A 27,754-nucleotide genomic window follows, 5' to 3' on the forward strand; every position below is an offset into this window, starting at 1 on the left:
TCTACCCCCAGAGGGGGGGGGCGCCTTATAACTTATAAAGAACAGCAATCTTATTATTTTTGTCTGCACAACCTGAAAGCTTAGAAAATGATGAATGCAAGAGCGAAACAGTATCTTCTGCACGGATCCTCCTGGGGAGAAGAACATCTATGAAAACATAACTTAACGGGCCACTTCATCAACGAGTCATAAAACAGTAAATTACAAAGGCAGCGGGAGAAACTCCGGCATATTTACAGGTCATTTATTCAGTACAAATTTTCAGGTGTGGTCTGTGGATAACGGAGGGAGATGAGGAACGTTTCAGACACGTCAAAGTGAAACCAGCAGCGTACAATCAGGTCCAGCGCCCCCCACTCAGCCCGGGAGGAGGAGGGCGGGGCGGATTCAGGGGCTGATGGGTACGTTCGGCGGCCTGCCGTTCGACCCAGATGTCTCTTCGATCTCGGGCTCCTCAGGGGAGCCCGGCGGAGCCTCGACCTGGTCGGACTCCTTCTTGTCCAGTTCTTGCTGAGCTTGGATCTTCCGGATGAGCTCCTTGATCTCCTCGCGCTTCGTCTTCATCCTCTGCTGAGGAAACCACTCCGACAGGTTCAACGGCAGGTGGAAGCTGGGAATCGGACTCTGCAGGGAAAGAGGAAAGATAAACATCACTGAGAGCGAAGCCGGGCTTTGATCCTCCTGCACGGAGGCCCAACATGAAACCAGAAGCTGGTTTGTTTCTTTTCCCCCACATTCACGTGAGCCAGAGGAGTCGACGTAAAGGAGCCGCATGTTGAAGCTCTCACCTCAAAGAAGCTCTCCACATACTGCAGGACGTAAACTCCACAGTCGCTGAAGTTATCCTGCTGAGGCACACGTGGGCTGGACCCCCTCATGACGTCCTTCCCGAAACTCCTCTGAGTCCCTTTACGCACCTCCCACTCCACCTCCAGGTACCTAAAACAAACGCACATGCAGTTTGGTTTGGTAAAAATATTCATGCTGAGAGACACTCGAGTTTAAAATGTGGGTTTCTTGCTCACAGTAATCGTCCTGTAATGAAATGAAAACTGTGCAGCTGCTTTTTTTTGGGATTTTCTGCTGTAAAAACTTCATTTTAAAACAAAACCAACTTTCTGAATCCTCCGTTTATATTTCAGGCGACCCTGAACGCTCCCTTAGTTTTGCTGCTACTGCACTAAAGTCATCATCAAGGACTCAGGAGACAGCATGAAGGCGTGATCTACGGCAGGTTTTACAGACACTGGATGAGTAAATCTGAGCTTCACTACAATCAAAATGAACCTTTTTCAGGTTTGTAAGTGTTTGTCGGTGCAGGCGTGTCTGCAGACTCACTCTCTCAGAGTCTTGACCACAGTGGACCGGGCCGGACCTCTGAGGGAGTCCATGATGAGAATACAAGGCCTGAAAGAGAGAACCCACCAGTACATGAGTGCGTCTTCACACCGCTTTGTTTCAGCAGGGCAGCAGCGCCCTCTGCAGGCAAAAGGGCCACAAGTGCATCCACTCACTGTTTGCAGAGGCTCGGTTTGGAGGCCAAACTGGAGGCGTCGGAGGTGAGACCCTCTTCAGCCAGAGTCCCGTCCTCGCTGCACTCGTCCTATACAAAAAACACACAAACTCACTGAGGGGACTCGCGAGGGGCCAAAGGAGCCGAGGCGAACCGGGACTGATGGGAAGGAAAAGAAGGAGTGAAGCTTGACGCACCTGACAGGAGCTTTGGTCATCAGAGAAGGTGTAGGTGTCATCGTCTCCTTTCCCTGAACCGTAGCACACGCTGATTCTGTGCAGCTCGCCTAAAAATTACAGCCACAAATAAACACTATCAAAAACACCCTCTTACATTCAGCGTGCTCCAGTCAAACGAGCTGAAGCTTTCCAACGGTGCCGTGTTCTGGTACTTTGTGTATGATTGAGTACCAGAACATGATGAAAACCACCGTGTGCTCCTCGAGCTGTGGCAGTTCAAAAGGCCTAATGCTCGACTCACTCGTGTACTGCTGCTCGCTGTCGGCCTGGCCGTTACCCGGCGTCGCTGAAGGCTCTTGTAGCCCCCCCTCTGTGAAGGCAGAGTTCTCAGCAGCGAGCTCGCCGTCAGTCAGACCGTCCACGGACTCCTCGGGAGCTCCTCCGGGCGACAGCTGCTCCGAGGAGCTGTCCAGCCCGTCTCTGTCCGGGGACAGAGGACGGCAGTGGTCCGGGATGCTCTCCTCAGACTCTGCGGCGGAGGTGGAAAACGGGCCGTGGTACAGCGGGTTCTGCTCAAACACCGGACCCTCGAGGCCCGGGAAGCAGATGACGGCCAAGTACCAGTGAGCTCTGATGAAACAAGAGCAGAGCATCTATAATTGAAGATCTGGAAGAATTCAGCACTTTTTAATGGCAAACTGCAGTCCTGTGGAGCCATTAAAGCACCAACAACACCGAGCAGAGCACACAGCCGTTACAACGAGCGAGCTTAGCAGCAGCTCATCTGGAAGACTTACGACTCGTTGATGGGAACAAAAATGAAGTCCTTCTGGAACAGATCCACATGCCGAGTCCACGTCTTTACCCTGTTGTGCTTCTTTTTCTGGATTCTGGGAAACCAAATGAAGTCAAATTTAAAAACCTCAGAGAGGGACCTCTAAAAGCATCCTGTCAGATACTCACGGCAGGTTTGTCGTGTCTGCGGCGTTCCTGCGCTCTCTCTGGTTCAGCCTTTTGTAGAAGAAGGAGCTGAACACGTGGATTCTTTGTGCATCTTCTTTTTTTAACTTCTCTAAAACTAAATATCTAAAACACAGGACAGAAAGAAAATGCATCCTGATATCCATTTGATTGTTTAAGGTCACATCGTCCTTGAGTTATTGTGTTCACAGAGGTCAAAGTTGACAACTATAGATTCACAGAACGGCGCTAAAACTTACTTTAAATAAAAGTCTATGATAACATCGTTAAGAAATTCTCCATCATTAAGGCAGTGCAGGTCTTCGTTAGTGACAGTTATTCCACCTTTGGCTGGAGGAGGAGGGTACACCATTAACCTGGAAGACAAAGACGAGCGTCACACGCCGACTGTAACGGCGGAGCCATCGATTGGGCGACAGGTAAAAAGCATCAGGACTTATTCTTACAACGTCTGGGCAACAGCGGGAACTGCATAAAGCCATCATAGAAAAACACTTCTCCTCAAAATGAACAGTAGACCTGATGCTGTGACTTTAGCTGCAGCTGAAAACGGTAAGAGGCCCCGCGGAGGGCAGCGGCGGTGCTCACTTGATGATTGGTCCGGAGAAGGTGGGCGGCAGGTCGGTCATCTCGTCCTCATCATCTTCGTAGGGGGCGCTGGTCTGCTGGCGGGTGGCCATCCGCGTGCTGACGGATGCTGCAGGGGAGACCTGCATACCCTTGGCAACCGGGGAGGAGGCTTGGGTGAATTTGGAAGGGGTCTGTACCGGCTTCACCTGCAGAGGGGAACGAGAAAGGAACAAAAGTCGGACGGTGAAATTAAACAGACGGCCTTGTTGGGACGTTTCTGTAGTTTCTCCTCAGCACACAGAGCTACAAACACCCTGATCTGCACCCTCCACCAGCCTAAACCCAACTGAGCTAACTGTGTTTCCACGGCAACACTCAGAGGAATCAACAGTACGTTAAAAAAAAAAAAAAAAAAAACGAGTCTCGTACTCTGTGCTGCGATGATGTTACTGTGACGCAGTGAAGCTGCTGGATACTCACGGCTCGTTCTTAATTTTCCCTTTAAAAATTCCCTCACACTGACCCTCCGGCCGTGCTGGAGCTAAAGCCCTCGGAGAAATCTGGACGTGTACAGTCTGTTTCTGAGACATCGGCCACAGTCACAGCTGTCTGTGTCAGGCCCTCGACCGGCTGCTTTCAAGTTCTCAAACACTAGATTTATGAACAAGATTTAAGAAATAAGACAAAAGTCTCCACAATCAATCAGCATCATCGGGGTTTCTTTCCCTACAGCCTGTCGTCTTCCTGGGTTATCATCCGGCCCTCGAATGGACCATTTTAATCCAACAAAAACTAATGTAACCTTATACCTCAGAACGTGTCGAATGCGACAGCATACTTCAAAAGTGCCGTTGTTCGTGGACTTCAGCAACAAATACCATAATACCCCTATATGGCTGTGAAGAGCATTTTCTGAGCTTTCAGGAACTGTTTGAATTTTTCCGATAGTACAAACGGTCGCGGAGTTAAGGTAAGAAGTCAGCTGATATGCTACGTCTTAACCAGCTGTTTGCCGCTAGTAAGGGCAAGTAACCGGCACTTCAGCGGCGACTGCCTGGCGTTATAGTGTTAACAGGTTCTTAATACCTGGCTAAGAGCCTGAACCATCTGTGGGTACAGAGCTGGCAGTTATCACGTTTTTGTTTATATAAAAAGTGATAAGCACACAGTCAGCACCATATTTTTTTGGAAGGGGTGGGGGGTGGGGGCACCTCAAGACCGGAAAAGCTGATGATATCCTAGGACTGTATATGAAAGATGGACGTAGCCATAGTGATGTCAAGGATGGATTTTAAGAGGGTGGCGTGCTGAGTTAACAGGTGTGAAGACCTGATACAGGTGCATGCTAATGACTATTTCACCCCCTGCGACTGGAGCTCCGCCTTCGTTGGTCCAGTAAAGCCACAGCAGCCACATTATTGGTCAGAAGATTGCATTAAAAATGCTCCAACAGCACAAACAGGCTCCAGAGGTCCAGTCAGGGAGCTGAGGTGAAGCTGATCAGCAGCTGCCTGCATCAGGACCAGTATCCAGATGGACCGTTATAAAACTATTCACCCCCCCATGCTGTTGTTATTGGGGGGGCGTTTTTCACAGCAGGCTGTAAACGTGTTTATTTCTGCGGTAAAGCTGGACGTCTGTGTGCTGGAGCCTCAAGTGGCCGTTAGAGGAACTCCTTCAGAGGCTGCTGCTCGGTGCATATGAAGCATATGAAGCATTTTAATCCCACTAATATTATGAGGTGCTGGGGGGTGCAGTCTGTCCTTCAGTTTTGGTGAGTGAAATTCGGGTTTATTTAAGCTACACAGCACACATTAGCAGGTATCAGCTGATTACTTAATCACGTCTACCTCCAACCCAACAAACAGCATGACAGCAGCAAAAACACCAACCCTGAAGCTTGACTCAATCATGTGAGTAACAGTTTAAAATGTAATGCTTGTACATATAAAGTTTAACCTCATCCATCAGAGCTGTTTTTTAGCTGACTGGGACCTTAGCAGTTCCATGCGGCGTTCCCACCTTCTCCTCCTTCTGCTTTGTGGCCTTGTTGTAGTTGACGAGTCGGATGTTGGCCTCCTCGAAGGGCAGCTTGGCGGGGAAGTTGATGAGGTTGTTGGTCCTGCCAATCTCGCCTAGGATGTCCTCCAGGATCATCTGCTCCTTCATCGCGAGGCCGTTCTCGAAGATGAGGACGATGTACTTCTCATCCGACTCTGGCGGCGAGGAGGAGAAGCAGTTTGACTTAAGCTTACTTTGACCGAGGGTCCGGACGTACCGCCACGGGGGAAACGTTTGTGCACTCACCGTCTCCGGAGCAGTCGTACCACTGGCCTCCCTTCTCCCTGGACATGTTGAGCTGTGTGCGCAGGCGGTGGCACTCTTCCGGGGTCGTCTGGAAGAACAAGACGGGAAGCTTCCGCACGCTGCACCACTCGCAGCTGATCAGCTCCGACGCCTGGAGACACACCTTCTCTACGCTGCCGTGCTCCGAGCCTGAAGGCGAACAAACCGACACGTTTCAGGACGGAAGAGCAAAATAAAAACCGGATTTCACCAGCATTCCAGGCGGGATCCTTTCAAACAATACAGCATTTAGTGTTTAATAGCTGGGATAGAAATGATGTGTTTACTGAAGACTTTGTGTTCCAGTAAAGACCAAACCAAGAAAACAAACAAAAGGCGTCTTAAAATCAGCAGAGGCGGATTTAAGTGTTATTAGTTTGGAAACGTGACCCAAACACATGACAATAACACCACCAACTGTAAGTTAAAAAGATAAAAATAAGACACAGTACTGCTGCTTGTCCACTCCTGCTTTTTAAGCATTGACCTCAAAGACCAAACAGGAGAGATGATCCAGAATTAACATTCTGCACTGATGGCAGGAAACACCCCAGATCACCACATCCCTCTGCCCTGACTGACATGTGCTCCACTGTTTTGTGGAACAATTACAAAGATAAATAAAGATGAGTGGCAGCTGGTTCACGGTCTCTGCTGCTGCCGGTCATGTCTGCAGTAATGGCTCCGCCCTCTGCTGACCAGCACACAGAGGAAACTGCACAGCTGCATCTCTCTGAAGCAGCGGCCACGACTGCGTACCATCATCATCATCATCATCATCACTGCAATCATTAGTGTGGCTTCGTACCTTCAGTCTCCAGCTGGATGTGGTCGATGGAAAACTGAGAAGACCAAAGAACAAAATTTATCATCACGGGATTCATAACGACCTTTAGGTTCAACAAATCTGAGGTTTCATCTAATTACATTTGTTTTTAAATGAACGGAGTCTAATTCATCACAAAATATTTAATCCTGATTATTATTTATTACTTTATTTCTATTACGTAATAGTACATTGTTATAACGGCTCCAATGACAATTTCTCACTAGTCAAACTGTTAATTACTGATATTCATCTGAATATTTACAGTTGTTTTTACAGACATGATAACATGGCCCCCCCCAGAATCAGCTGATTTTCTGTTTTAACTGTCCTTCTAAACTTTTACCTTCATGCTATGAAACCTGTCCAGGTTAGAGGCCCTCAAAGTGCACCTGAGAAAGTTCAGGAGAAATCCACAGTAAAGGTTAAAATCAATCACAGCCAAAGCGCCACCTCGATCCTTTAACCTCAAACTTTGAGCACCAGTAAAAAATGACTATTAGAAATCTATGCTGACCCAGACTGAATCCAGACCTTTCCTTTGGCCTCGGGGCCACCGAGGTCACCCTGACCTGAAACCAGAGGCAGCAGGGCCGTCCCTGCTGCTGCCCGCAGGCTACCATTTACCACCTTTTAAATTAATATTGTAGTTTTTGCTTTTATCATGTTTATTTATTTTCATTTGTACATTTTACACTGTTAGCTTTGCATCGAGTTACATTTGTTTTTAATCATGTCTAAAATTGTGAGTGAAAAACCTCAGACCCCCCTGTCTGTCCACAGAGGTCCGAAGGACCTTCCAGGAATGGTGAGGCTGTTTTCCAGAGCCCTGATTGGTTGATAGGCGGTGATTTCATACCCACTGATCTCTAATCTGGAACCTAACCTGATCATTAGCTCCAAGTTACGGTGACGACAGACCCCAGTAAGAGGTGAGCCACCTTCACAGTAGAGAAATCCCAGAGTTAAGCTGAAGTTACCCAGATAACATGAAATTCTGCTCCGTAGTCCAGGCCTCGGAAAACTGACTTTGGTTCAGTGACTGTTCTCCTGCTGCTTTGAGCAGCCGCCTTTTCCACATGATGATGAGACCCTTGAAAATTCACTCTCAAGTTTCCTCCAGTGAATTACCAGGAAAAGCCCCCAAAGCTGTTTCAGCTCCTCCACAGCAGACGTTAAACTGGTGCAGATTCGGGGTTCACACTGCGACTCTGTAAAACTGATTCTGTGTTTCAGCCCCGTCTCCCTGTGCTGTATGTAAATGGGCTCAAAGCTGCTGCAGAACAGTTAAATTTGACTCTGTATGAACGTTGAGGGGCTCTAACGCTGAAAATACTGAACGTACCAACTTAAACTGCACAGCTGATTCTGAGGGGGGTCATCACTCTGAGGTTACTAGTCGGAGGTTAAGAGACTCACGACGACGGGCTTCGTCACCATCCTGCGGAGAGATCCAACTCGTACGCTCCGACACTCCAGGATGATGCTGGTGCACTTACTGGACATGAACTTGGGCTTCTTCGTCCTCGGTGAGAACTGCTCGGGAGGCTGATTTCCAAACTGCGGAGAGAAGAAACCCATCAATTATTTGCTGTGAAGCACACGGGAGGTCAAAGGTCACGCTGCCAGTGAGCTCACTAAAAACAACCTGCACACTTATTTGCTAACTTCTTGTCTCACCTGATCTTTCATCCGGGCTCTCCGAGGTATCGTGATCCTCGTGTTCACGTCTTCGTCAAAGAAGTCCACATTCACCTCCTCCTGCTCTCCGGCGCTCTTCACCGCCGCCTCCACTCTGCCTCCGGAGGGCGCCGGAGAGGAGTGAGCGGAGTCGGCAGGACGAGGGGAAACGTTGTCCAGTCTGTTGACGCTTCCTGTGCTGGCGTTGTCAGCCTCCTCCTCTTCCTCCTCCTCCTCTTCGTCGTCACTGGACAGGATGACTGAAGAACACAGAGGCTGTTATAGGACACCTTTCAGAGCACTCCTTATCCTGCACACAGGGAGCCGCCTCTACCCACGCAGATCTGGACCTGGATGAGGACGACTGTGCTGCACAGATTTACAGGTTTAGGCTCTTTAAAAATGGCAGAAATAAATGTACACCATTTTTCTTTCTTTTAGTTCCACTGGTGGAATAATTATGAACAGTCCTGCTGTAAGCCTTTAAAGTGGCAGCTCAGACACATGAAGCCTCAGATGTCTGAGCTCATTTAGCAGAAACAGGAGCTCCTGCTGCTCTCTGCAGGCTTAGTTTGCTCACTGAGGAGAAACCTGACAATGCTGACATTTCAACCACGATGAGCATCAGTGCAGGATTATGGAGCTCCCTGCATTACATTTCCTCCACTTTAATCAGTTTTAAAGCAGTTCCAGCTCATAAATAAATACACAAACATTTTCAGTCTGGCTCCTGATGCCTGAAAACGTGGCAGAACATCCTGAACTGGATTCCAGCTCTTCCCTGCTGCCAAACGGCAGAGAAATGTGCTCCTGCGGATCAGTCCGGGATCTTTAATTCACAGAGCGGGAGCGCTGAGGTAAAACTCCAGGACAGCATCCAATTTAATCAAAAGGATCAATCAAAAGCTCCCATCTGTGGTGCCTCACCAAACTCCAGTTTTAACTACCCAAAGGTAAACAGGAAACACTTCATCCACATGCATCCACCCTGAGGCCAAACACGACTCCTCTCTGCAGTTCACTGGACCTGAACCTGAAGCCTGCTGCCTCAGAAATCGCACTGACCAACGACGCCACCTGCTGGACTGATGATTTGCTTTAAAAGGTTTAAAATAGAGAAGCATGTTTACTGCAGAACTCTGAATCCCTGTCACATTATCAAAAACATGTATACAAGATCAGGAAGTGATTAGGAGTCCTTCTCAGCTGCCAGACGTTTTATTGGGAGCAGAAGAAGAGAAAACATCTGCTTTGAATTCCCGTCACTGGCGACCGATGAGCTTCTGTATTGATGTTAAAATCCTTTTACAGCTGGAAATGTTCAGGTGTGAAACTTCAGCCTGGCTCAGGTGGGAGATTTTAACTCGTTTACTTAAACGAATGGAAGTGTTTTTGGCTTTTTAAGCCTTTTAATTTTTATTTAGCATTGTATTTTATTTTATCTACTGACTTGAAGCTGTCAGTTTATTCATTTATTTTTACCTTAATTTTCTCCCCTTGTTAATTTAATTTGATGAACTCCTGTTGTACTTTTAGGCTTTTTCTAAATTTTATTTGATGTTTTCTGTTTTTATTTATTTTACTCACTGAATATGTTTTATTATATTTTCTGTCTTCCTGCCCGACCATGAAGTGACTCCACCGCAGAGGCGCTTCATTCATCTCCATAAATTACAAGAACTGCGCTAATATAAATACAGCTGCTGGTCATAAAATTAGAATATCATGAAAAAGTTGATTTCAGTAATTCCATTCAAAAAGTGAAACTTGTATATTATATTCATTCATTACTCACAGACTACAATGTTTGTTTCTTTTAGTTTTGATGATTATAACTGACAACTAATGAAAACCCCAAATTCAGTATCTCAGAAAATTAGAATATTACTTAAGACCAATACAAAAAAGCCTGGATTACTGCAGCAATGCGGCGTGGCATGGAGTCGATCAGTCTGTGGCACTGCTCAGGTGTTATGAGAGCCCAGGTTGCTCTGATAGTGGCCTTCAGCTCTTCTGAATTGTTGGGTCTGGCGTATCCCATCTTCCTCTTCACAATAGCCCATAGATTTTCTATGGGGTTAAAGGTCAGGCCAGTTTGCTGGCCAATGAAGAACAGGGATACCATGGTCCTTAAAGCAGGTACTGGTAGCTTTGGCACTGTGTGCAGGTGCCAAGTCCTGTTGGAAAATGAAATCTGCATCTCCATAAAGTTGGTCAGCAGCAGGAAGCATGAAGTGCTCTAAAACTTCCTGGTAGACGGCCGCGTTGACCTTGGACCTCAGAAAACACAGCGGACCAACAGCAGCAGATGACATGGCACCCAAACCATCACTGACTGTGGAAACTTTACACTGGACCTCAGCCAGCGTGGACTCTGTGCCTCTCCTCTCTTCCTCCAGACTCTGGGACCTTGATTTCCAAAGGAAATGCAACATTGACTTTGATCAGAGAACATAACTTTGGAGCACTCAGCAGCAGTCCAGTCCTTTTTGTCTTTAGTCCAGGCGAGATGCTTCTGACGCCGTCTCTGGTTCAGGAGCGGCTCGACACGAGGACTGAGACAGCTGAAACCATGTCTGCATACGTCTGTGTGTGGTGGTTCTTGAAGCACTGACTCCTGCTGCAGTCCACTCTTTGTGAATCTCCCCCACATTTTTGAATGGCTTTTGTTCCACAGTCCTCTCCAGGGTGCAGTTATCCCTGTTGTTGTACACTTTTTTTCTACCACATCTTTTCCTTCCCTTCGCCTCTCTATTAATGTGCTTGGACACAGAGCTCTGTGAACAGCAGCCTCTTTAGCAATGACCTTTGTGTCTCGCCCTCCTTGTGCGAGGTGTCAAAGGTCGTCTTTTGGACAACTGTCAAGTCAGCAGTCTTCCCCATGATTGTGTAGCTTACAGAACTAGACTGAGAGAGCATTTAAAGGCCTTTGAGTTAATTAGCTGATTGGAGTGTGGCACCAGGTGTCTGCAATATTGAACCTTTTCACAATATTCTAATTTTCTGAGCTACTGAATTTGGGGTTTTCATTAGTTGTCAGTTATAATCATCAAAATTAAAAGAAACATTTAAAATATATCAGTCTGTGTGTAATGAATGAATATAATATACAAGTTTCACTTTTTGAATGGAATTACTGAAATAAATCAACTTTTTCATCATATTCTAATTTTATGACCAGCACCTGTATTACAGCCACTCAGCTTTAACCAGAAGCCTGATGAACAGCTGATGTGTTGATTTGCTTCTTGTTACTCACTGGGATCATTCAGTTCGTGCTGGTGTGCCGCCGCTGCCGTCCTCATCCCTTTGGGTGGGTTTCTGGCTACGCAGCAGCTCGACGTCCCGGCTAACAGGGGTGTTCTCCCATTGTTCAGAGGCAGCACGGTCCCCCTGGTGGTCTTGATCTGCATAGGCAGCGTGTCCCCGCGGGACCCCCTTACGGTTGCGACCGGTTTGTAAAAGTTCTGCTGCAGGCTGTTTGGTCCGGGGGAGGGCTGGGATCTGATGGAGGACCGCGGCGCCGGGGTCGACAGCGAGGTCTGCTGACAGGGCGGCATCGCCGGATTGTTCCCACAGTTCTGACACTTGCTGCTGTCCTCACTTGGTTTGTTGCACTTCACACACACCGTGTGGCTGACGGTCGACCGGCGAGGCTGCAAACATCAAAAAACACTCGTTAGAGAGGCGAGCACGTTTTTGCTTCAGTCACTGACCAGAAATTAAATGTGTTAAAGATGCCACAAACATACATCATCATCATCATCTCACTGAAGACGTGTTTCTGATCACAGTACAAGAGACTGAAGGAACAATCGCACAACAAGCTCATCATTGGAGCTTTTAGTTTGTTACAGCTCCAAAATTACGAGCTAAAAAGGGACAACGCAGCATTAAAGTGGAAATGGTGACCATATTAGCAAGAAGCTATTTACCCATCCAGGGATCTGAGTCAGCATCTAAAGCCAGTGCAGACTTTTTATTTCTAGCAGCTTCTGGGAGACGGACACACACACACACACACACACACACACACACACACACACACACACACACACACACACACACAGAGCAGCCAATTGCTCTGCTTGGTGTTCACATATTTACTCCAAGCAGAAACCTCCCAGTGTCAAAACACCTGCAGTTCCTCTAACGTCCACATGAGGCTCCAGCAGTGAGTCAGTCCCCACAGACTCCCATTCTAAAAATGTCCAGATTTACAGGAATCAGACATGTTTACAGCCTGATACAAAACACAGCTTCAGTCAGACAACAAGGGGAAACGCACACCTATTCTTTTGTGTTAAGGCTTAAACTTTGCATTAGAAAGGATGTGGGTGCTGTGCTGTGCTTCACCCCAGCTAACTCATCAGCCAATGAGTGTGCAGCTTCATACCACAGATAATCCTCCATAACCCCAGCAGCAGTGTTTACAGAGGTCAGTCAGACCCACAGCCTTCTACAGGACAACCACAGCTGCTGCCATCTGGTGGCCTTCAGGCAGAATGCAGGTTTAAGGCGCCGCTACACTGTCTGTTTTTCCAGCCTGTTTTTTTACCAACTGGTTTCTGTGTGAATGTGATTTTTGGTCAATTCTGGCAACACTACAGCAAATCTGGAGCACAGGCTTCTTGGACAGTCTGTTAGTGCTACTGACTGCACAGCGAGTTATATTATTGGTCAGATAATTGCATTAAAAAGGCTCTTCTTTAACAATAAAGACAAATAAGGACTAGACAAACTGACTCAACACCGTTCACCTTCAGCTGATCTGATTTCCGTCCACTTACGTTCACCAATTAATGCCCACTGAATCAATCACCGCCTTCTCTTCCCTCACACTGACAGCAGTGTATCTGAAGCCACACAGCTGCTGCTCAGGGAGGCAGATGTGCTGCTGGCGCCGACTGTGCCCCCACAATCATTAACTGTCACACCCGAGCGTCAGATTTTTAAATAAGTTACATAATTAAATTAAGACTGTTCTCTGACAGCTGGGCAGCAAACCTGCAGCATCGACCACGTTCACAACATAAACTCATTAATCTAACCTGCTCCGTATGGGACAGATGAGCTCTGCATTTCTCTGATAGCTCTTCACTCTGACAGGAAGCAGATACTCTGATACCACGGTGTGAACTAACATCATTTTAATCTGGTGTAGATGAAGGAAAAACGCTGTGGATGATGCAGCTCAGCCCTCAGTGTGAGGCTCTCTCACCTCTGCTGCTTTGACCTGTGAGGAAAAGCTGCAGCCTTCCAGCGGTTTCCTCTTCTGCTGGACGCGGCGTTTGATGTTCAGGGTCTCCCCCCCTGAAAGATGAAACCATAAAATGATCAACAGATGATTGTGACAGCAGCTGTTTTAATGCCACACGACTCTCACAGCTTCTCATTTTGAGTGGTGGCAAACATCTCAGCATACAACTACACTCTTATTCTCTGAGCCTCATTTAATCACATTTTTCTGACCAAATAAAAGTTACTGATGCAACCTTCCTGTCCAGGGTCATCTATTATTTTCAAATAACCCGACCGCCTTCAGAGCCTGCCGTTTATTAGCTCAGCAAATATTTTGTAAGCTTCCTCGTTCTGCCGGGAGCTTGGAGGATTAATGTGGCCTGGGGTCTCCTCCTCCTCCTCCTCCTCTTCCTCCGGCAGGAGCAGGGAGGAGGCTGAGCCCTGATCTGCAGCCTTGCAGACGCTGCTGGCTGTCACACTCAGCGAGCGCACACACACAGCCTGCTTACACACAAATACAGACACCGAGCAGCACTCATCTCACACACAGATGCTGAACACACCACATCCAAGCACACACAGACACACTTTTCTCTCCAGGCAACGGGAACACAGTGTGCCCATCGTAACTCAACACAGCCATCTTCCCGTAATCTCCAGCAGGCTGTGCTCAGGAATGACTTTAAAAAAATAAACACATCCAGGGCGATGTGGTCAGCGGGCTGTGACTCTACCTTGGATCTCTGGACAGGTGAGGACGATGCTGTCCACCTCTACAGCTTGCTGCGTGGTGGAGAAGTCCTTTCTACAGCAGAGGGAGGGGGGAGAACAGGTTCAGTGAAATCACTACAGGAACTTCTAGCAAACAGAAAAATTAAAACATTTTCACTGCGACTTTAAGCTAATTTTCTGCAATCTGACAAACCTTTAAAGGAGCTCGTGGAGACGAAGCAGGTCTAAATAATTAACGGGCCGAACGCCGAGCGGTTTAAGCCGAGCTTAAAATAAACACAAACCTCTGAAGGACACGGATGAAGCTAAAAGTCACAAAGACACGTGCTGGCTTAAAAATTAAGTCATTTATGAAGTAAATACTGATAAAAATTGACCAGTTCCACATTTCCTGATGAGAGCATTAACAAACTAACCTGGTTTATATTCTGGCTACAGAGAACCAGCAAAAACAGGCTCGTGTTTGTGGTTTTCCAGAATACACATTTGAGGTTTTCCAGTGTTTTTGGATCAGATCGAAGTCGATCGTTTTCCCTCTTATAACCGACCAACAGGCCAAAAATCACCTCAGAGCACTAAACACAGAAGCGGACTCAGTGTGGACAGTAACACTTTGACAGGGGTCGATTCTCATGGTAGGTTGTGGAGTAGCTGCCAGGCTTCATCGGGCTATCTGGAGTCCCTGAACTGGACTTCCGGACTGAGTTTGTGCCTTTTGGAGGATTTTTAATGGAATTATCTGACAAATCAAATCAAACGCGGTGCAGCATCGATCATCCGAGAAGTCTGAGTTTCAGTTTTTGTGAGTAGAACTCAGGTATTTTATCGATGTTGACATCCTTCATGTGCAGACTGATATCAACCCACCACAGCATCATTCAGAAAAACCTCAACATCTCTCTCAGTTCATGAAACAAGCAGCAGCGAAAACATGCAATCAATAAGTGTGCTTCAATCACCCATGCCTGGACTGCATTTACCCCCCCCAAAATAAGCATCATGAACCTGAAGCAGCCCGAACACTGAAGACATGTGACGAGCACAAACAAAACTGAAACAGATGAGCGGTGCGACGATCCGGGGACGTGAAAAGGGCGTGAAATGAGTCCCGGTCAGTTTGGACCAAAGCCTTACCTCTCCTTCAAATCAAGGCTGCTTGAAGATGAAAATCAAAAAAGACAGAAACATCTCACTAATGTAATCAAGTCCTCTGCCATAATTCATTTTCTGCAGCTTGTGGTTCAATTAAGCTGATTTTTCTGCAGCAGACTTCCTTCTATCCAAAGCAAGAACGTAATGAGCGCGAGTACGCCTCCTAGAATTAAATTACTTTCATCTACTGTCAAGAATATTTCATGCTTATCAAGCATCAGCTTAGTTTTCTCTAGTTGAGGAACAGAGTTATGGAGCCAACAACTGAATGAGGATATGAAAGCTAAAAAATGGTTTTTCAGTAAACAGGCAGCAGCACAAATCAGAGCTCCAGCAATTTCCACACATGAACTTTGGGAAGAATCAGCGATTCCTTTCTCACAGCAGGAAATACTGTGGGTGAGATGGGTGGGGGGGCTATCAGGATTGAGTGCAGGAGGCTTTAGGGTTGTACCAATGGCCACGATCTCAGGGGTCAGTGATGTCATAGTGATTGCCAACAGCTTGTAATCAAGACAATATTTAAGCACAGGAGCCCTGACATCAGTCTCACAGCCACGTCCTCCAGCTTTTCTGGGGGGGGACATCGAGGCATTCCCAAGACATCTGAGAGACGTCATCTCTCCAGCGTTTTCCAGGAACGCCCGGAGCCTCCTTCCTGTTGGACATCTTAGAAACACCAGGATGGATCGTGATCCGGTTTAATTGGCTCCCTTTGATGTAGAGGAGCAGTGGCTCTACTCCGAGCTCCTCAGCCTGTCTCTGAGGGGGAGCCCGGGCACAGGTCGTGATCATGGGTGAAGGCAGGAATGCAGATCGCCTGGTGGTTTGGCAGCTTGCCTTTCACACCCTCTTCACCACAACAGACCAGCGCAATTTCCACATTACTGCAGCTGCTGCACTGCTCCATCATTCTGCAGCCCTCCTTCTTCTCTCACTCACAAACAAGACCCTGAGATCCTTTAACTCCTCAACTTGAGGCAGCAACTCCCTCGCCCGCCGCCCTTCTCCGGTTTAGACCCACAGCAGTACTTCCCGCTTCTCCTCCCGGCTTCGTCACACTCAGCTGCAAACTGCACCAGTGCAAGTTGGAGGACATCGCTCGATGAAGCCAACAGAACCACATCATCCACCAAAAGCAAAGTGATGGAGGTTTCAGGATCACCTTTGTGATCATCAGTTGGCTGCATATAGAAATGCTGCCCCCCCCCCCCCCACATGCAGAGCTGGGCAAAGAGCTCATTCACTGTTCTGTGGCTACAACTACTACTCTAATCTAAACCAGCTCACTATAATTTCATGACAGCAACACAGCACATCTGAGTGTCAGAACTGCTGGTTTATAAGAAACTACCACAAATCCACAGGAAAAAAAAAAAAAGATTTTATTTTATAACATTTTATAATGTTACAGTAATCCAGTGTCTGCACATCTATAAGAAGACCACAGATAGACTGCTAACAGTCTATCTGGTGTATGATAATCACTGTTTATGATGCAATCCATGCTGCAAAATAAAACACATCAGAAATTAAATAAATTATTCAGGAAGTGCGAAAAAAAAAAAAAAGGGCTTTCCCATAAAACTTAGTCTTAAGACGAGGAAATACCCGAGTACTGAGGTCGGGATTATCTTTTCTGTTTTAATCTGCAGTTTTATAAAAAGTTGGAAGTTGCTCGGATCGGCTCCGTCTCACCTTTGGACTGGTTTCCTTATCTGAGAGGGCAGTTGTGCGTGCTGAAAGTGACGCCCTTGTATGACAATTCCTGGTGAAGATGTGGGACTGATGATGAAATAGTTGGATCTGTTGGACATGGAGGGGGGCGCTGCTACCGTGAGAGGGACGTCGCTGCGGGACAGACAAAGACCACATTTAGCCTCTGATGTAACAGTCAGGCACACAAAGGAAGGGAAAATGAAACAAACACTAAAATGATCACGAATAAACTACATAATTAAAAATGTCACTTTTAAAATATTCCCATGTAGACATGTTTTACTCTGTTAGTGTGGTTATATTTTCTCATTTATTGCTCAGATTCATTGATCATTTTAGAATTTATTAAATCTAAAGAGACCACAGTTAAGCTGAAGATGTGTTCAAGAAATGTGCTACATAAATAAATTGTATAACAGACAGATTCAGGGAGACTGAGCGGCTCGGGTTTGACGTGGCCCCGGCATATCACGTGACTTCTGAGGCCGCCCGTTGTATTTGTCTGCTGTGCGGCGTTAGGCTCGGTGTGTTTGGCATTGCGTGTCTGAAAGTTTCCTGAATGTCTGAGAACGACCACCAAAGGTGCTCAATAAGAGCGGGACTTCCACCGACCCCAGGAAGGGTCAGAAGGACAGAGTTCATCGATTTCCTACCGACAAAGAGGTGAGCACGAATGCTGAGAGTCACCGAGTCAGTGTGAAAGGTTCAATCTGATGACGAATGGAGAAAAATAAGAGTCAGTGAATCAGAGTGTTTGATTGTTGCAGTTATGAACACTGCGTTTGGCAGCTCTAAACAGACAAACAAATATGGTGGACGCTGTTTCCTTTGGTGACATCACAGGATCTGCTGCTCAGCCTCCCTTAATCTCAGCTGTACACCAAGCAGCAAGTGCAGCCAACAACTGCACTTCCACCAATGACCACTGGAGGCTCCACAGGTGAGTCAGACCCCATAGACTCCCATGTTAAAATGTCCAACTTTACAACATGTTTACAGCCCGCTACAAACCAACGATTTTGGTCCCTACAGCCACGTCTCCTTCATAAGAGCTTTATATATTAATCACATGCTTGTACTTTATTAAGGCTTATAGTTTCCATTATTGAGGCCTGGCTGCAGTTCAAACCAATAAACTGGGCCTTTACATCTGTGTCTGTTGTAGCATTTTGAATGGACTTAAGGGTGCAGCTTGATGACACTCCACCCTCTCGTGGTCACTTCAGGGTCCAAAAAGCAAGCATGCAGCCTACCTGAGCCTTCTGGGTGCCAGCTTGGTCAGAGGCCTCATGTGATTATTTGCCCGGTTTTCATATGTTCTCAAGGAATCGGAGGGAGTGAAGTGCCTAAGAGTGGGAGACTGGAGAGAGAAGAGGCACATTCACATTAAGAGAATCAATAGTTTAAGGAAACAACTCAAGATGAACCAATGAACCTCAAAGTCTTCCACCTGCACAGTGCCCAACATTTTTCCTCCCACTGAGCTGCTGGAGCGACCGGCTTCAGGAAGTCAGTCTGTATAGATGTGTATGGGAAAACGTCCCCACCTCTCACTTCATTTATGAGCTGAGTAAACACTCTCCTCATGAGTTTATGGTCCCAGTTCCTCATTTCAAGTCTAATTGAATACAGCATCATTATCATTTTGTAAATTATTGTCATATCAGAGTTAAAAAAAGATGACTAAGCAGGGGAAGTTTTATCACAATGCTCCACTAACCAACGGGTGAATGGCTGCGTCAGTCTTTTACATGCAGCCCATGGATGTGATACAGAAGCAGGTGTGGAAAGTCTGAACCTTCCAGTACAAATCTGTTTTCATTTTTACTGACAGTCATTTCCTGAGCAAAAGTGCCAATTTTCTTAATTTCATGCCTCATAAATGTTGTTTTTGCTGTTTTGGACGTTTAAAAAGAACAGGCTTTTAAATAATTACAGTTAACAAGGACAGTGATGCATTTAATTATTTTATGTATTTCTATAACCTCAAAGGCTTCATTTAATGTTAAAATTCACGGATCAATGAGCACCGTGGTCACTTTGTTACACACAGGTCTCGATGCTGGCGCCACATTAACAGATCATCATGAGGAGAAGACTCACAGGCTAACACCCACCAACCGCTCACATTTCCCCAGTAACATCGTCAGCAGCTGAAAACGACTCCCACAGCGCCCCGGCAGGCTGAGCTCATAGCTCACCGGGGTCCTTTGGGTGTCGCGTCGGGCGCCAGGCGACGTCTGGCATCACCTGCTCCGACCGCAGGGTCGATCGAAGAGCACCGCGGCCCGCTGGGAGTCCACACCAGCAGAGGGTGGGACTCAGGAAATGAGACGGGGAGGAGAGAGAGGGGCGCTCTTACCTTTTTCCCCTCGGGGGAGGCCAGCTGCTGCCGATCCATGTCCTCCACGCTCACCACACTCGCACTGAGAGGAGACGAAAACAAGACGTAATGAAAATCATGTTTGTGCTCAGCTTTAACACATTTTACTCAGGCTGTTGGACGAGTCTGTGTGTGTCAGGGTGGGTATAAAATAACATGTGTAATGGGGACAAAGTGGGTCGTAGGGTTTGACCGATATGGTTTCATTACCTGCACTGCCTGCATTTCTTCATTTGTTCTTTTTAATGATGGCTAACTGAATACTTCCAGGTGTGGAAGACTCATTTCTAGAAAATGCCAATAAATCTGCAGGTGTAGTCCAACCTGCAACTAACGTGTCACCATGTTTGGCAGGAAGAAAAAACCTCCCCCACAGGTGCTTACATTATGGCTAACATGATCATTTAAAATATCGCATCTCTTTGGTGAAGGGAACGTTCAAGAGCAGCAGCATGTTACAGCAAAGCTCGGGGGGGGTAATCTGTTGGGGCTGGGGAACAGACGGGACTTTGGGTTCCCAAGTTCGAGTGGTCATGTTTTGGCTGCGTGCAGGTAAGCGCTCTCTGAATAGCTATGACCCAGATTTAAACCCATAATGCTGAATTAGCTTTTTAAAATTAATCTGCATTTTTAAAAGATGACCCCAGGGCAGAACACGAAGACTCGGCCGGGATATCTGCTCCTACACCCAGAGGGTCGGCTGGCAGACGAGACAAAACGTTAACATTTTAGCTGCAGTCGAGCTGGATTTGAAGCCAGCCTCATGTTTTGGGCACAGAGGTTTCCACTTTACATCAGAACCCCGTTACTGTCTGACTTTAATGGGCAGGAAGGAAGCCTGATGGGGTCAATAAAAAAATGAAAGGCTAAAAATGCGGTCCCCCAAACTCGCATCTTTTTGTTTAAGCCATCTTCTGCTCCCCCTGCCCCCCAACGTGTAAAGCATACATGGTGGCTACATACTTCATATAAACAGTCTGTGGACGTGTGTGATAATAAAGAGAAGAATAAACTGGTATTAAGTATTAATGGTAGTAGGGGCGCCTGGGTGGCTTAGTGGTGAAGCCAGCGACCACATACACACGTTGCGGTGTGGGCGGCGCAGGTTCCCGTCCCTGCCCGGCGCTGATTTGCCCGTGTGTCTTCCCCTGTGTCCCCCCCCCCCCCCCCATTTCCTGTCTCTCTCCACTGTCACAAAAAGCTGCTGTGGCCAAAAATGGAAAAAAAATAAATAAATAAAGTATTAATGGTAGTAGTTTCATGAATTATGCCATTTATTGAGCAAAACTGCCACTTAAATGGTCTTTGATTTTTGGACTGCTGGACATTCAGATCAAGACATAATAAAAAATGCTTTGGTTTTAACCGACCATTAGATACAAATTAACCACTGGCTGCCCCTGTTTTAACACAGAGGTGCAAAAAAGCATTTAAAAAATTAGTACAAAGCTGCAATGGTGGGGCTGTCTTTCCAGCCTGGTGGCTGATGTTTAATATTAGCCATCATATCGGTCCAACCCTAGCAGGTGAGGATGTTAATATGAGCACACTCTTCTGTTCTGCTGCACTAAAACGCCACTGAGCTCATCATCAGATGGGAATAGGCTGCTCGTTGGCAGCTGAGGTGTCACTGGGTCTATTTCCTGTATGTGGAGGAGTGATGCAGTGCAGCGCTGGTGGTGATGGTGGTGCTGAAAACGAGGGCCGGAGAAGTGCTTACTCATGTCTCCTTTCCTCTTCACTGTCACCAGGAAGGGAAAAGCTCCAGTTGTGCTTGTACCCTCCATCTCGCCTGGTCTCTGATCTATCCAGGGCTTGAATTGAATAATAAACCAGACTCATGTCAGTGCAGGGAGACAAGACACAGACATCAGCTGAAAAGATTTACAAGAAGCGCCACACCTCACGGACCGATCCTTCCAGCTAAATAATATAAAAAACTTGGTCATAATCAGCAAAGGCAGGAACCTGCTGCAGCTGCAAGAGCATCAGGGTGACAACAACAGGAACACTCTCATGTCACTGCAGTGAGCGCTGAGCAAACGGCACAATTTGCATCATTTTTACAGACTTCATTATTCTGTTCCTGTCAGTGAGAATGATGGTGATGCTGCCAATTTCCTTCTATGAAGAAAGATCATTAAACAGATGCCAAATGTGATCACTTGGAACATGAGAGTAGGTTTCATGAAATTATTCAGCACTTTTTCTTATTTTAGAAGCAACTGGAAACTGCATTCAGATCAGCGGGAATAACCTGGAAGCTAAGCAGACGATGGCTGATACTTCCTCCAACACAGGAAACCACAAAACTGCGCTGAAGGTCAGAGGTGAACAACTGCCGTGTGTAGAAAGAAGTGAAAACAGCCATGATGTGTGTGTGAATGAACAGCTAACCTTTGCTATGCATTCATTATCAGGGTTTACACAGTGGGGACTACACGTGACAGTAAACCAATCAGCTCGCAGCGAGTCTGTGATGTCATATGACAGAAACGTATGCAAGCAGCGTGTTATTGATGGCACTAACTGGACCCAATCCTACATGATAAACACAGTAAGCTGTGGTCTATCTGTGGCAGACATTATTAAAATCAGGGTTCTAGCCAGCGGTTGATCGCCCGGCGCTGGGTTGAAAATTTCACCGGTTCGTAATCGAAACCGTTCTATCACTGCAATGAGCAGGCGGGCGTGCACCCTGCAGACGCTGCGCACGCCACCCAGTCGCTGATACCAGACTGATTTTTTTTTTTTTTTCCTACTTTCGCTAGTTAGCTAATGCTAATTAGCTAACTAGCGACACATACATGCTAGGCTGAATTTTTTTTTCTGGCTAGAACCCTGAAAATAATTTCTCAGTATTATGTGAGAGTTACAGGGTCAAAATAAACAGCTGCAAAACTGCATTTAAAATGAAAACAAAAGGTAAGTTTGAGTCCTCATGGTCAACAGAAACATTTCTAATTTTCTCACCAGGGAAGCTTTGTGAACTGAGAGACGGTCTACATCATTTATTGTGCAAAAAAACCACTATTTTCTTTAATAATGCACATTCCTGCATGATGTCCTTTCACACACTGTGAAACTCCATTTTAGCTCCCATTTCTCAGAGAGGTGGTATTTTGGAAACAAGTCGCTGTGGCTCATACAGGTAATTGGTTAAGACCAATAAAGAGCTGTGAGTTAACCAGGAACTGACAGTATAGCCTCGAGCGGCTTCTAACTTTCTTCACGAGAGCTCATTTAATGTGAATACAGCCAAAATAAATGCTCTAATGTCAAAGGAATTTTTAATGAGACAACTTGTTTGTTCGGGTTTAATTTTAGCTGGAAATGGTTTGTAACTAAAGGCCAATCTGCATTTACCATCTTAGAGCTACAACCATAACTTATTTCATGTCACCTGAGCTTTTTTCTTCATATCGAATCTGTATTTGTTTTATTTAACTCACCTTCTCTCTGTACTGCTGTGAGATCTAAGGAATTAATTTCTGCATTTATTTTATTGTTTGGTGTCCCTAAATCTCCTTAAGGGCACTCTTTGGGATGAAGGACAAAAATATATTAAAAAAAAAAATTGCATATCAGTTTTACTCACTGGTCAAAAACAAAAACATTGGCAACAAATAGTGACACAAAAACATCTGCTGCATGTCGCCACAAACGCCTCATTTCCTGTTTCCTCCCAAAAATCAACCAATTTGCTTTGAAGTGGATTTTGTGACCACAGCAGCCATCCGGGGGATTCAAACGTGGAAGAGTTTCACTTCAATAACCAGGAAAAAAAACCCAAACAGTTAATATACAGGCTGCATTTCAAGCTGATTTATTCCATTCAGAGGCTCAGAAAGCAGACAAACTGATGGCCATGAATCTCCAGCAGAATCATGTTAATGCAGGTTATCCACCTGGCTGCAGGCCCAGCAGCTCAACAGCCTCTCAGGTCCCCTCAGTTCATACAGGCCAGCATTTTAAAAGCTCCCCCTCCAAAGGAAAAACAAAAACTAATTCTGGGGCCCATTTCACCTCCAAGCCTCACACACAAAACTTCAGCCCAGGATTAGAAGAGACGAGCAGCTGAATATTTTGATCATTTAAGGGAAAACATTTTTTTTTAGTGAATTATCCATTTCATGGGGCTTTTTAAATAAGAAAAATAAAACCTCACATTTAAACCCATATATTTGATTACTCTCCCCTGCCTCTGCTCCCTCTCTCATCTAGTTCAATCCTGCACAAACCTAATTGAGCCTGTTCTATCTCTTCCAGCTAATACAGAGCTGACCTCACACACACACACACACACACACACACACACACACACACACACACACACACACACACTGTGAGCTTCGTGTTTAGCTCAGTTTTCCAGCTTCATAAATCACAACAAATGACCTGGAAAACAGGGAGGGGGCTGCTTCGATTCTTTGAGCCTTACTCCACTCATTTATTTGGACTGCAGGGGGTCTAACTGGGTAACTGCACCCAAACCTCAGAGGGACCCCCGCTCTATAATAAACACCCGGTTCATTCACCTGAAGCATAATTCCCAGCACAGTCCTGGAATCAGTTCCTACAAATCTGCATCATGAGATCAAATCCTGGCCTGCAGCTTCAGGGTTACAGCGATTCCTCGCTCTTCCTCTTCTGCAACTTAGATTTTCTTTTTCCATTTTAGAAACATTTTTCTAATTAAGCGCACAAGGAGGGACGCACGATTCTGAGCCGATATCGGTCCAATCCTTATTTAAAAAGCCAGACGGGGTAAATCGGTGCTACAAATGTTACTGTTTTCTGTGCACTCATGAATTTAGTGTTCATTTTTATTTCATTTTGAGTTTTTTCAATCCAGTTAAATTTCACTTCATTTCCAGAGGGTATCTGCTTGTTTCAGTTGAGACTGTATTACTTTCAGTGCTAGTTTTAGTCTTTTAAATTATAATATAGGAGGTGTTTGTATTTTAAAATAGCAATTACCACACTTTCACAGTCTTAAAAGGCTGCACTGATACAGCTTCTGTTTGTTTTTTCCAGCAAATGTCAAAAGTTTCAAGAGTTGAGGCTTTACACACCTCTGAACAGTAAAGCACCAAATTACAACAACAGTCACCACTTTCAAACTTTTTGTTCTACTTCTGCAGCACTTTGTGAATTTCCCAAACCTGCATCTGTTAGCAGACGCACACACAATCCTCAGTGTTCAGTCACACAAAAACCAGGTCGGGGTTTCTGCCTGCATATAAGAACAGCACCTTAACACATCTAAATTTACCCCCCGCAGGTTGTCAGGCAAAAAAAAAAAAAAACAAAAACAAAAAACCCCCCAGACTTTTTCCAGTTTTTCCAACAAAGTCTCCCAGAGCTTTGATTTTCTTCTCTGGACTCAATTGTTTCTCATTTTCATGTCCCTGAGCATCATTTTCGGTCTCATATGTGCTGATTCGTGCCCATGTTCACAGCAGTTTTCTTGATGCATTCCTATTACAGACTCAGCAACTACTACTACTACTACTAAAATATACTAGTTTCAAAGTCAAGCAAAGCAGCTCATGTCCATGAACACGAGCACACACAGATTACTGTTTTCGTGCCCATTTCATGTTCTGCAGCGAGATCGTGCTGATGAGCAGATATCGGTCCCCGTGTCCTCGCGATGAAGCCGGCCAAGTCGTTCACGCCGTACGTGTGTCATGCTTTTCCTTCATGCAGCCACTGGGAATTTGTCACTTTGTAACTTAAGTTTGTTTTCAGACCTTTTACACCACGAGGAGGAGGCGGGACCCTCTGCAAACGGGCCAATCAGAAGAAAGTGGGCTTTTAGGGAGGAGGAGCCTTAAAAAGACGGGAGCTAAAAGCTCACTTCAGACGGGCTGGACCGAGAAGCTGCAGGAAGGACCAGGAGGAGATAAAGAGGATTTTTAAGAATGAGTCATGGAAAGCCAGTCAAGTGAAGTCCCAGAATAAATATACAGAGCTGGAAACAACAAGCCCCCTTTTATACGCCTTGGCTTGATACATGCACAATGTCTCTTTGTAGGATCAATCGATTATCAGGATTATTTAACACAATATGTAACTTATAATGTAACTTTGTATTTGTTGTTTCTTGGCAGACTTCGTGACAGTGCAACATTCAAGCACAAATGACCTGGTTTAAATACTATTTTTGGCTCAAGCTGAACTAAACCTGCCACAGTCTTTATGGGAGATAGCTTAGGGTTTTACAGAAGAGCTAAAGATGAAACAGAACCACAACGGCCAAACAATTATCTTGTTTTCATCATTTTTGAAAGCCAACTGTCATTTTGATTGATTGCACAGCTCTGATCAATACAGTAATAAGATTTTTCCCTGTATACAGAAAATGTAAACCTCCCAATGTGGATTCAGGCAAAGGTAAAGGAACACATCCCCAGTGCTGTGATACATTTTGGGCTGATTTACTTAAAAACAAGGCCACTTCTGTTCATCAATTTCCCCAAAACTGGAAAATGCACCTAATTCTGTGTAATAAAAAGAAAGCCCAGATCAACTGTGCTGGCAGGTATAGTCACAGTTCAGAAATAGCTCATTTTTAGAGGGTTTTAATAATCACCAGTACAGGAATTACATTTCTGTAAAATAAAGTAGCTCAGTCTGACTGCCTTTAATGTCCACAAACAGATCATGACTACATGTCTAATCAGCCCTGAATGCCCCAGTAAGACAAGAAAACCCTGGCCCAACCCATGGGGTTAAAATATGTGATTTTTGGCTACTAACTCAGTCTGAATATTTGTGCCTCAATTTGTTCATGTAAATGTGGAGTCTTCTTCACACACTGAGATTAATTATGGAGTTCCACAGGGTTCTGTGCTAGGACCAATTCTATTTACACTATGCTTCCCTTAGGCAGTGTTATTAGAAAGCATTGCATCAGTTTTCATTGTTATGCAGATGATACCCAGCTTTAGCCACATGACACATTTAACAGAAATTCTCTACAAACACATTTTCTAAGGCCTGGATGACCTCTAATTTCCTGCTTCAAAATTCAGATCAAACTGAAGTTCTTGTACTCGGCCCCACAAATCTTAGAAACATGGTGGTGGTGGTGGTGGGGGGGTTATACCCCACTCTGTATTTAATCCTTAGTTATTATTAATCTCTGTCTTTCTCCCCTCACAGCAGATGACCCCTCCCCCTCCCTGAGCCTGGATCTGATGGAGGTTTCTTCCTGTTTAAAGGGAGTTTTTCCTTCCCACTGTCACCAAGTGCTGCTCATAGGGGTTGTTTTGACTGTTGGGTGTATAAATAATACTGAATTAATTCAATTAATGTAATGTTAATTTATGAAACAAACATTAATCAACTGCAGTCTTTTCGGTGCCAAAAAGATGACAGGAGACATTGCAGGACGGGTGGCACCAGTACACCACAAACTGCCCACATTTTTAACAAAATAAATCATATTATTCTTTCTGATCCAAAGACAAAATGGTACGGCCTATTTGTTTTGGCAGTCCAAATTTTAAACTGCTCTATGGGGAGACACTGGGACCTTAATTGCCTCACACCTCCATCTGATATTCTGTTTGACGGTGCCAACAAGCAAGGCACATGACACATATAACCAGCCGGCTGTGACTGCGGGGAGCCCTTCAGAGTTTAATTTTCAATCTAAATGTAAGCTGTAGGACAGAGAGAAAGCACGCTGGGTTAATGTTTACATTTTTAATATTACTGTTAGCCTGCTAACATCTGGCGCTGGCGTTAGCATGCTATGTTTGGGGCTGTGTGTGCGTTTGTGTGTCATTTTCACCGCTTTTAACCACGGTTTTTCTGTGTGTTACTAAAGTGTTGCTGCATCTTTCTGTTGTTGTATGAACGTGTTGTTGGAGCTAGCCGAGCAGAGACAGGAAGGCCTGCCGCTACACATTGGAAACCCAGCTAACGTCAGCGCTAATGGAGGAGGAGGGGGTCTAGCTCAGGCTGTGCAAGCCCAGAGTCGGCTAAAGACCACAGAACCGGACCGGACCGGACCGGAGTACACGAGTCTCGACTTCCCCGTCTGGGCCCCGACGTGCGCCTCTACCCCCGGCCTCGTAGTGCTCTGTTCAACCAGCCTGTGTGTGAGGATGAGTGTGTTTTAACAGTAAGCTAATGCTAGCTACAACTCGCTGTGTTTCCACACGTATTTTGGACCGATGGTGTTTGACACCAGAGCGGCCAGAACCTGCCCCTGTGTGCGGGTACAAAAGCTGCTGAGAGGCCGGAGCACGGAGCGGAGTGTCACAGCTTACCTTCAAAGAAAAAGCTCCTATTGTGGGCCATGTTTATTCCATGATCCTCCTCGGATGATAGTGTTACTCATCAGCGTACTCACTAAAGCAGATCCGTAGCTGCTGCTGGTCCGATCGGCACGGAGGAGGTCAGGCTGCAGACATTCA

General features: G+C 45.8%; 1 protein-coding gene across 4 annotated transcripts; it reads right to left on the reverse strand.

Annotated features, from left to right (window-relative positions):
• On the reverse strand, window positions 1-27,754 carry senp6a (SUMO specific peptidase 6a). Of its 4 annotated transcripts, none has more exons than XM_030721621.1 (24): window positions 27,608-27,754; window positions 21,043-21,136; window positions 19,302-19,365; window positions 18,193-18,299; window positions 16,919-17,071; window positions 15,203-15,220; window positions 14,071-14,141; window positions 13,317-13,408; window positions 11,355-11,751; window positions 8,096-8,355; window positions 7,835-7,975; window positions 6,398-6,431; window positions 5,551-5,739; window positions 5,266-5,459; window positions 3,262-3,449; window positions 2,913-3,029; window positions 2,656-2,778; window positions 2,490-2,582; window positions 1,994-2,322; window positions 1,711-1,799; window positions 1,515-1,603; window positions 1,339-1,407; window positions 789-939; window positions 1-624 (listed from the first exon to the last, which is right to left on the reverse strand). In XM_030721621.1, exons 1-24 carry the CDS (start codon window positions 27,636-27,638, stop codon window positions 388-390), a joined length of 3,330 nt encoding a protein of 1,109 aa, XP_030577481.1. In that variant the 5' UTR covers window positions 27,639-27,754; the 3' UTR covers window positions 1-387. The 4 variants fall into 4 exon arrangements, with proteins under 4 accessions (XP_030577481.1, XP_030577480.1, XP_030577482.1 ...); XM_030721620.1 differs by having other exon boundaries at window positions 15,203-15,223; window positions 27,608-27,638; XM_030721622.1 differs by lacking the exon at window positions 15,203-15,220 and having other exon boundaries at window positions 27,608-27,648.

This window comes from Archocentrus centrarchus, chromosome 24 (assembly GCF_007364275.1).
Source record: "Archocentrus centrarchus isolate MPI-CPG fArcCen1 chromosome 24, fArcCen1, whole genome shotgun sequence".
Lineage (NCBI taxonomy): Eukaryota > Metazoa > Chordata > Actinopteri > Cichliformes > Cichlidae > Archocentrus > Archocentrus centrarchus.